The 9668-nt window shown below is 44.8% G+C and overlaps 1 protein-coding gene and 1 long non-coding RNA gene across 8 annotated transcripts in view; one reads left to right on the forward strand and one right to left on the reverse strand.

Moving 5' to 3' along the window:
- LOC141489105 (uncharacterized) overlaps window positions 1-9668 on the forward strand; it is a 34178-nt gene that overhangs the window by 1607 nt on the left and 22903 nt on the right. The window lies entirely within an intron of this gene.
- Window positions 188-9668, reverse strand: part of LRRFIP1 (LRR binding FLII interacting protein 1) — a 193045-nt gene continuing 183564 nt past the window's right edge. Inside the window, exons 22-26 of one of the 4 annotated variants that reach the window (XM_074189783.1) lie at window positions 9608-9657; window positions 7887-8001; window positions 6457-6536; window positions 4884-4988; window positions 188-2726 (exon numbers count right to left, since the gene is read on the reverse strand). In XM_074189783.1, coding sequence (XP_074045884.1) covers window positions 2616-2726; window positions 4884-4988; window positions 6457-6536; window positions 7887-8001; window positions 9608-9657 — 461 coding nt within the window. In that variant the 3' untranslated portion in view covers window positions 188-2615. The remainder of the gene's footprint in view (window positions 2727-4883; window positions 4989-6456; window positions 6537-7886; window positions 8002-9607; window positions 9658-9668) is intronic. The other 3 variants (XM_074189784.1, XM_074189786.1, XM_074189787.1) reach the window with 3 other exon arrangements.

A 9668-nucleotide genomic window follows, 5' to 3' on the forward strand; every position in this document is an offset into this window, starting at 1 on the left:
TGTAAAAAGCACACTGAGCCTGGTACACAGTAAAGCTATAAATGCTTATTCTCTTCCCTGTGTGAATGTTCTCTTAATTATTAAATGTTTTTATTTTTAAAAATTTCTGAAAGATAATCAGCAAGATATACCCTTAAGACTGTTTTACAATCCATTAGAATGTCAAAAATTAAGAGAGGTTCTAGTCCAAGGTTGGCAGGGCTAGGAGGATAAAGGCCCCACCGGCTCTTGGCCATAGGGCCAGCACATGGGCCAGAATCTTTGAGAGTCCTTATGACATCAGCTTTGGGCCCAGGGACTGGTTCCCAAAACAACAGAAAGAGGCTGGTTGAGGCAAAGATAGCCATTCTCATTTCAAATCAGTGAGAAACGACCTCCTGTCTGACAACTAGAATATGACTAAGTATTGGCATAATAGAGGAAAGGGAATAGTCATCTTCAAGAAATGTGTAGCCTCCACTATGCGCCAAACACTCCTTAAAGGGCTATCAGGGTGGCATAGAAAACCATAGCCAGGAAATGCATGCAAGGAAGCAAGGGACGACCTCTGTGGGGTCTAGGAACTGTAGTGGTGTTGCCTAGATTGTCAAGGTAATTGGCACCAAAGAGAAGGAAGGATGAAGAAGGAACAGTGGAAAGGGCCCTGGCTGTGGAGGCCCAGGATGTAGGTTCAAATCTCACTTCTGATTATGAATACCTATATAATCTTGGGCTCCTTCATGAGCCTCAGTTTGCTGATCTCTAAAATGAAGGGGTGGAGCTAGATGGCCTCTAGTGTCCCTTCCAGGTCTAGATTGAGGCTTCTCTGAGAGACAACGCACCACCACCTTCGTTAGAGACGCCACAATCCAGTGGAAATATGGTGAATTTAGAATCCACGGAACTAAATTCAAATTCTAACTGCCTCATGGAGCCAAATCAATGAATTTCCCTAAGCCTCAGCTGTAAAATGAGACAGAGTCTATGGCCTCTGAGGTTCCTTCCAGCTTGAAATCTCAGAATCCAATTCTTGTTTATTCGGGCAGTTTTGCCATGTTAGAAGTGATGGGAATCAGGTAGAATTTTAGCCCTTGTAAGTTTATTTGATTTATGATTTTGTTGACAGTTTGTTGACAGGAATACTTTGGCAGAGCTGCTCAGGAGAGAGACATTTAAAGAAGTTCCAATCTGCTGAGTGTTAAGAGCTTCCAGTGTGGGAACACCCTCCACCAGTGCAGATTGGAACCTCTCTCTGACTGGTTAAGTAAGTAAAGCCCGGGGGACCTGTCCATGACTAGAGGCCACATAACCTCAAAGATGGAACCCAGGCTTTCCTGACTTCACATCTAGCCCACCACTTCACGCTGCCCCTGTGAAGGATAACAGAAGAAAAATATATCTACAGAAAATGGATAAAATACAATTTAATTGTTCAACGATGAAGCAAAAAAAAAAAATGTGAATGCAATCATAGGATCAAGAGATTCATAGCTGGAAGAGACTTGAGAAGCCTTCAGGACCCATTGTCTGATTTTTCAGAGAAAGAAATGGAGGCAGAGACTAAGTAACTTGCCCCAGGTCACAGAGCTAGCAAATGTCTTAAGGTGGGTGTTCAACCCATTGCTCCTTTATTTTTATCATCAACTTTGAAAATCAAACATAAGGAAAGGAAGAGAAGTTTTTTCTGGACAGCTTTAGTGAACTAAGTCTTTTAAATAAGCAGCCCAGGTTTCTGTGGGTTTTTTTTTCTTTCTTGTCTGAACCTTCTGCCTTAATCTCTCCAAATGTGGTTTTGGATTCAGAAGTCTGTGTAGATTCCTAGGAAGCAAACCATCCAGTTTTTAGCTTTGACAACTGGTGAACAAAGTGAAGATAATATAAATACCATAGTGTTTTATTTAACATTGCAATTCCTTTTTTAAATTTTTTGCAACATTACATCCTTTAAAAGAAGTTAACTTCAATTCCCAATATAAGGATTAAATAATACAAATAAAAAGCTCTCATCAGTGAAGCTATTGCCCATTTACTCTGAAATAAAATATTATGATTGAACTGATGCAAAAAAAAAAATCCTTTCAAAAGCCTTCCTTTAATGTCTGTGAAGAGTCTCGTAAGGTCACTTTTGCTTGGACGATGACCATCATCTTCTTGTTTCCAATCAAGGAGTTTTGCTTGGTAATGGCTTATGGCTCCACAGTGCTTTGTGTATGAAAAGCGTAGAATTAGGCTAATACTAGTCACTCTCCTTGGAGATTAAGTTATTGTCCTTCCTTCCCACCCACCCCCAATTTTCAGCAAGATGCAATAAAAAGAGAAGTCAAGTCTTAAATCTGCCATTTTAAATGGCAGTCAAGGGCTGCTGGGCCTCCCAAGACCATGATGCCCAATGTGCTTATAAGAAAAGGGACCACCTGTGGACCTTGGACGGCCAGGTGGTCACAGGGGAGGAGCAGCAGCGGAGGCCGCAGCTGGACCAGGATCTGGCCCCGTGGAACAAAGGAGTGTTTGTGGGGACGCGTGTGCGTGTGCGTGTGCGGGGCGTATTTTCTCCTCTGGAAGGCATGGGACGAAGCAGCATCTCGGAGAACAGCGCCTGCGGTGGGGACCTTTCTGTGTCGGGTCCAGCCCCAGGCTCACTGCTGGGACAAGAGCGCACTACGGTTGGCTTTCATCTTCTCCAGGCGTTTCACCAAGTGGCCGTTGCTCACCTCCAGCTCCTCAGTTTTATCAAGTGCAGAGCGAAGCTGAAAAAGAGAGTGAGAGCAAAGGATGATGGGTGGATGGGCCTTGTGCCCTCCAAGAGCCCCACAGCTCTGAACCTGAGGAGGGGGAGTCCGGGACACCATGACCCTCAGTGATGGCAAAAGCTTGTTCACTTGCCCTTATGTGCAGTCATGGATGCAAAACCAGAAAGGATCTGAGGGGCCATCCAATCCAGCTAATGATGCCATGGAAAGAGGGGGCTGGGTTGGGACCAGAGACCCGAGTTCAAATTCTGATTGACATAATGTGGTACATAATGAAGGACCTTAGAAGTCATCTAGGTCAACTGAGGCACAGAGGGGCTAGGTTGTGGCTGGAAAAGTTTTGATCTGGCATTGGGGGCAGAGTGTCAGGCTAACAGGAACCTGAGGGTCCACATCCCTTGAAACAGTTTAGATTGGGTAGCCTTGGGGCAGCTAGGTGGCGCAGTGGATAAAGCACTGGAGTCAGGAGTACCTGGGTTCAAATCCGGTCTCAGACACTTAATAATTACCTAGCTATGTGCCCTTATGCAAGCCACTTAACCCCGTTTGCCTTGCAAAAACCTAAAAAAGACTGGGTAGACTTTAGGCTCTGGGTGCCTCGAGCCATTGAAGTCAACTCTCTGAGTCTTCTGTCCTGAGGCCAGGCAATGTTGCTTTATGGTGGACTCTTACCTTCACCTCCTCTCCACTGCAGACTTGGGCCTTTCCCACACCCACCCTTTCCCCTCCTAGCTCTCCTATCTTCCCTCTTTAGAAGTTACCCTTCCTTGCTTGGAGCCCCAGTTAGGAACACAGCACTGGGCACAGCGTAATCTCTGTTTTCTGACTGTCCCTCTCATCTTGTCCACCCACCCACCCACCCATCCACCCATCCATCCACCCAACCATCTCCATTGTTTATTTCTCTCTCTCTCTCTCTCTCTCTCTCTCTCACATCTCTCACATACACACACACACACACACACACACACACACACACACAAACACGCACACACTCTATTCTGTCTCTCTATCACTTAGCTAAGATACTATGCTACAATCAGCATTGAGGGGAAGTCCTCCCAGATGAACAGATCTTTTCTCCATTCAAAGCTGTCCATGCAGACACATGCATCCATTTGATTATTAAAAGCCTTTTGGGGGAGTCTAGGTGGAGCAGCAGCCCTGGAGTCAGGAGGATCTGAGTTCAAATCTGGGCTAAGACACTTAATAATTACCCAGTTGTGTGACCTTGGGCAAGTCACTTAACCCCACTGCCTTGCAAAAAAAAAATCATATTAAAAAAAGCCTTTTGCAAAGAGTGGCCTATTTAACGTAGGCTGGTCTTTATGGAAACCTGCCTGCTCCCAGTGAGCTCTGTGAAATCCTGTTCTCGAACAGCTGAGAAAGATGTCTCTCCCCAAGTACTAGTTAAGGCCTAATTTCTCCTGGGTGGTGGTTTTCCCAGGGGTCCAAGTTAGAGGACGTCACAGCTCTCTATCATTTTCACCCCTCTCCCCATGGTACAGACCCTCAGCACTCCACCCCTGGGCTCCAGTGGTAGCTGCTGGGCCCCTGCCTCATGTCCATTGTCCATCCAGCCACTGACAGGATTTTCCTGACAATATCTGACTCTCTCCACCCTCACCCGACTCAGTCTCCAGGGGCTCCCTCTTCCTCCCCAGGATCAAATACAAGCCCTCCACTTGGTACTTCAGCCTCTGCATTATCTTCCCACTAAACTTGTGAGCTGACTTGGAATTGCTGGTGCCTCGATCTTGGGCACAGAACCTCTCCCTTTGGCTGAGATGGATCTTATTTGCAAGCCCTCAAAGCATATTTTGAGCAAGAATCAGAAGCTACCTTCAGCATCCTTCATTTTTCATTTAATGTTCCTAAACATTGAGTCAAGGAGCCCTGGGTTCAAGTCTTACCTCTGACTCATGCTGGCCCTGAGACCCTGGACCTCAGGCAACTAAGAAGTTGCAGGACAATCTTTGGTCCACATTGGCCCTGTCCCCAGTTGTGCCTCAGTCACCTAACTAGATGCATCCTGACTTTCTTCCTGTATTGGTGAGTCGGTCAACTAACTGTTAAAAGACAGTCAGAAACTGTTAAAAATCAAGAATGAACATTTGATAGGGAGCTGGGGCTGGGGCCACTCAAGGCACTCACCTCTCTTTGGAGTTTGCGTTTCTCGGCTTTCAGCTCATCCTCGACTCGCTCTGCATTCTCGGCAGCTGACTTGTAGCGGGACACTTGACCCTCCAATCGTATTACCTGAAGGGGAAAATCAACCCGAAGGATCCTCAAGACAGTAATTATATCTTAGACCACATCCGCCCTCTTCCCACTGCCTTATGACCCCGTGCCCATCCTTCCAAACCACTACTCATTCCTCCAGTTGTAAAAGCATGACCCTATCATCTCTGCCACTGTCCTTGGATGGGGCCTGCCAATCTTTTCTGTTAGGACCTTACTCTGCTAGGGTTTCCCTAGATGTGTCAGCTTCTCCAAGAGATGTAAGCTCCCCGAGGTCAGGGACTTTGTATTCTCAGCGGTTGGCACATAGTGTTTCATAAAGGCTTTTTATTTAATATACTGATTCATCCTTGTATCTCCAGTACCTCCCAAGGCCTGACACAATGAAGGCCCTTGGTAAACACTCCTGGTCAGTTGTAGGCATCCTTCCTGATTCCCCCTTTTCATTGCTGTTTGAAAGTCAGTTGTGCTAACCTCTGGGAGTGGCACAAATAGGGAGGAGGGTTTGGGGTGATGCAGCACAACACCCCATGTGACTGTGCAGGGCTCTGCCTGAGATCTGAGTTCCTGGTATCCCAATGCTGACACTACTGGGGGAGGGTCTCAACTGCTCTGAAGAGATCCAGGAATATACCTGAGCATATTCCGGATGGCAAATGTGGGGAAGGGTCTTTGTCACCTCTGGACTTCAGAAAGAAAACACCTGCTGAGGTCACTGACCTGCAGTGGAGGAGTCACCAGTCAGGAGTCCAGGGCAGACACTAAATAGGGGGTCAAATGATAGCCAGGGTTCAGAGGGAACAGAGGCTGGGGAAATGGCAAGGCCTTGTGGTCCTGGTAATGATGCCCATCTTGCCAAACGAGGGGGCAAAGGCCTTACCAAAGATGATCAAGGGGATGTGTGTGTTTATGTGTGTGTAAAACACACAAGAGCAGTGACTCTCAGATTTAGAAAAGGGGGGAGATGGGGAAGCAGGGGCGGCCTTCAGCTGTTCCAACCAAATCCACCTATGGCTGATGATGTTTGGATTAGAAACTTCCTACTCTGTAAACATTTTCTAGCTTTTTTCTATTAATAAAAGATCTTCAGAAATTTGGCTAAAACTTGGGAGGCAACCATGGTAGAGGGGGCCCCCAGCACCCCCATTTCCACCCCAGTAGCCATGGGTTCTGGTGACCTGATGCCCCACCTGCAGAGGCTGGAGAGTACTGGGGGTCATGGAACAAGGGTGCCTGCTGAGGAGGCGACCATGCCCTTCTCCTCTGGCTGCTGGACGGATCAGGGGTTGGCTTCCCGGACTGGAGTCATGATGAATTGTGACCATCCCTCAACCCAGAGAACTCCAGTTTCCAAGCTTCCACCTTTTGAAGATGTATTTACTACTAAAGTATATATTCTTAAAAAAAGAAAACCAGTCCTATTCTCCTTTCTCGGCTCTTATTTCAGATTTGTTCTGACCACTCCCACTTGGAAGCCCATACGTACATTCTGTTCTAATGCAGTTATCTCCTGCTCAGACTTTGCAAGTTTAAATTTGAGGTCACTGATCTGCCTGTTGGCATCCCCTACAGGAAAAGAGAAACTGTGTTAACCTCATAGTACCTGAAAATGGTCAGATTCTCCCTCCTTCCTGGGGCCCCACTTTTGTTTGTTGGTCAGTCTGACAACTTGGCAAACCTTGACCACTGACTCTACCCTAGAGGCTGCTAGCCCCAGGGCTGGACAGGACCTCACATCTGGTTAACTGTCATTTTACATATGGAGACAGTTGAGGCCAGGGAAGTGATAGGACTTGCCAGGGATCACAAGGATAGTGTTAGAGGCAGGATTTGAACTTGTCTTCCTGATTCTAAATTAGGCACTCCCTCCACCATGCTGTTTGATATTATTGTTCAGTATTTCAGTCCTGTCTGCCTCTTCATGTTACTATTTTGAACTTTTCTTGGCAAAGATACTGGAGTGGTTTTGCCATTTTCTTCTCCAGCTCATTTTACAGATGAGGAAACTGAGTCAAGCAGAGTGAAGTGACTTGCTCAGGGTCACATAGATTGTGAGCGTCTGAAGCCAGATTTGAGTTCACGAAGATGAGTCTTCCTGACCCCAGACCCAGCACTCTCTCCATTGTGCCCCCTCACTGCCCGCCTTCTGCTGATGGCTGTCCTACCCCCCCCCCCAAGCCCTTCCCTTCATACTTTTGTGCTTGTGAACACTGGGGATCTGCCTATAAGCCATTCTCACTCTTAGCAAGGTAAGGGGGAGACCACCACTCAGATACTCAACCAGCATATCCTAGAGAATTCAGATTATCCCCAACATGGGAATTTGAGTTAAAAAAAAACTCACAAAACATGATTGCTTCCCCTTATTTTTATGCCTTCCTTATATTCCATCATCATAGGTGAAATGACCATGTTTTTTTCAGTATAAAAACTGGGATATATGGTGTGAAGAAAGCACTGAAGAGTTGGGTCTCCCCAAAAGGAAATGCTTCCATGGACTTGACTGTAGAGACTACACTTAATTCGGCCATGCCCTCCTACTGCCTAAGTAGAGATTTTCAGTAAGGGAGAGTCTGTAAGGGATCATCTTACTTCTACCTGCCAGGTCATCTCTTGTGGTTCTCTACCTCTTGTCAAATTTGTTGAGTAGATTACTTTGGTAACTCTGCTAACATAATGGGACCCCCAGGACATTCCCATGGTTTGGAGAAATTATCATGAAACAAGACCTTCCTACCCGTACAGGTTTGGCAGACCCAGAAGAGCATGAACTCAGATCAGTTACCCTCTTCTTGGGGCTTTTTCTCAACTATCAGGTCTTTTTATTGAGGGGCACAGGACTCTTATAAAAATTTCCTAGAGCCCAAGGACAACCCAAATCCACAGATAGTTATCTAATGAAGGAGCATTATTTACTTTGTAGATCAAGTACATGGATGTCTGTCCCATTTTCCAAGATGTCGTCTTCAGACCTCAAATTTTCTAGCTTGCCATTCTGTCTTTCTTCCAGCTGCCCTTTTAGTTTTTTAATCTGAAAAACCCAAATCCATCCATTACTTTCTTCATATCAGGACTGAATCAATACACTTGAATCAATAAAAAAAGATAAGTAAATTTAATATATCTAATTGGCCAATCTTGTTATGATATGACTTAATATTTCTGCTGCCTGAACTCATTTCATTTTTAGTATTATACAAGCTCAGAAAATCTATAAATAGATGTAGCCTCACAGTTTCTCTTTTATAAACAAATATCAACTAATACTCTTCTCAAGATGCAGTACCATATTTGCTCTCTATCTCATCTCCAGGCACAGACTATGACTCGCTCTTGGGGAAAGTCTATTAGCAAAGCTGGTTTAACTAAATGCTTATGAATTGAAGAGTGAGTAAAATAGTCTTGAGTGGCCTCTGATACTGAGGGGTTATCTATTGACCCAGCACTTATTAAGCAGAGAACCATGAAATGGTTCACTTTAAGCCCCCATCCCTCCACTCATGAACATGTGGGTATAGACACACACACATTTATATTGACCCATATGTACCTTTCATTAGGATTTCTATAGAAATTAAGATTAAGTACCTATAGAAATTAAGTACCTATAGAAATAAGTACACCCTCAATGAAATCTGTTGATCAGATTGTAGATATAGATGTCACTTAGAGACACCTTGGCTAATATTTAGGAAAGAGGGGTTATACCCTTTTGTATCTAGAGCCTTAATTTGACCATCATAGAAAAGGGCCATGGTTTCCATGTCTCAATTCCAGTCAATATTAATGACTTGGCTTGTATACATTAATTACTCAGACAATGCTGGATGCTTGAATGGACAAAAATGTTGGCTCTAGAGGGTCACGGGATCATAGATCTAGTGTTGGATGGGAACCTCAGAGGCTTTCTCATTTGTAGAGGAGGATGCTGAGACCCAAGGTGGTTAAGTGACCTCTCCAAAGTCAGGAAGGTAATCAGAATGAAGAGGGAGGATTTGAACCAAGATCCTCTGACCTTACTGAATTCTTAGGGACTGCATCTTTCCTTAATGCTGTGGGAACTCTCCCACCAAGAACAATCTAAATGAATCAAGGGATTCTTCCCTGTTACCCATTCTGGTCTCTGAATCTACATTCTCAGAAACTTCTTTCATGTATAAAAGTCTTCAAAGATACTTCATTTCCAAGTGTTTTACCCCCCCCCCCCCCCACGTGGAATTTCTGAGTGAATTAACATTTTTGTAATCACTGGAGTGAATCCTTTGAGGGAGATTATAAAAATTCCTTCTGTCATTATTAAGAAGAAAACCATCTGAATGGGGCAGGTTCAGAATAATGCTGTTTGATACCATTGAGCCTATGGGGGCCTACGGTTGGCCAAAAATTGTCAGCCTCTGGGGTAGTCATCCAAAGATAGTGGCCAGATTCGTTACCTATTGGGTGAATGAATGTGACATCACCTTTGCTTTCAGACAATAATCTGTTTTGAGGTGACTAGGAACACCTACTTATCGGGTACAGCAATTGGTCAATTTTTTCCGTCTGATGTGGGTTGCTGTTCTTTGAGTTGAGGATGGAAATCATGCAGAAGAGAGAGGAGGGGCTAGAAACACATCAAGTAATAGAAAATGTGTTACCTGTTCTAATAAGCATTCTCGTTCATCAACAAGGTTTTTCAGCCTAATGTCTAAAAAGGAA

This window comes from Macrotis lagotis, chromosome 5, assembly GCF_037893015.1.
Source record: "Macrotis lagotis isolate mMagLag1 chromosome 5, bilby.v1.9.chrom.fasta, whole genome shotgun sequence".
Lineage (NCBI taxonomy): Eukaryota > Metazoa > Chordata > Mammalia > Peramelemorphia > Peramelidae > Macrotis > Macrotis lagotis.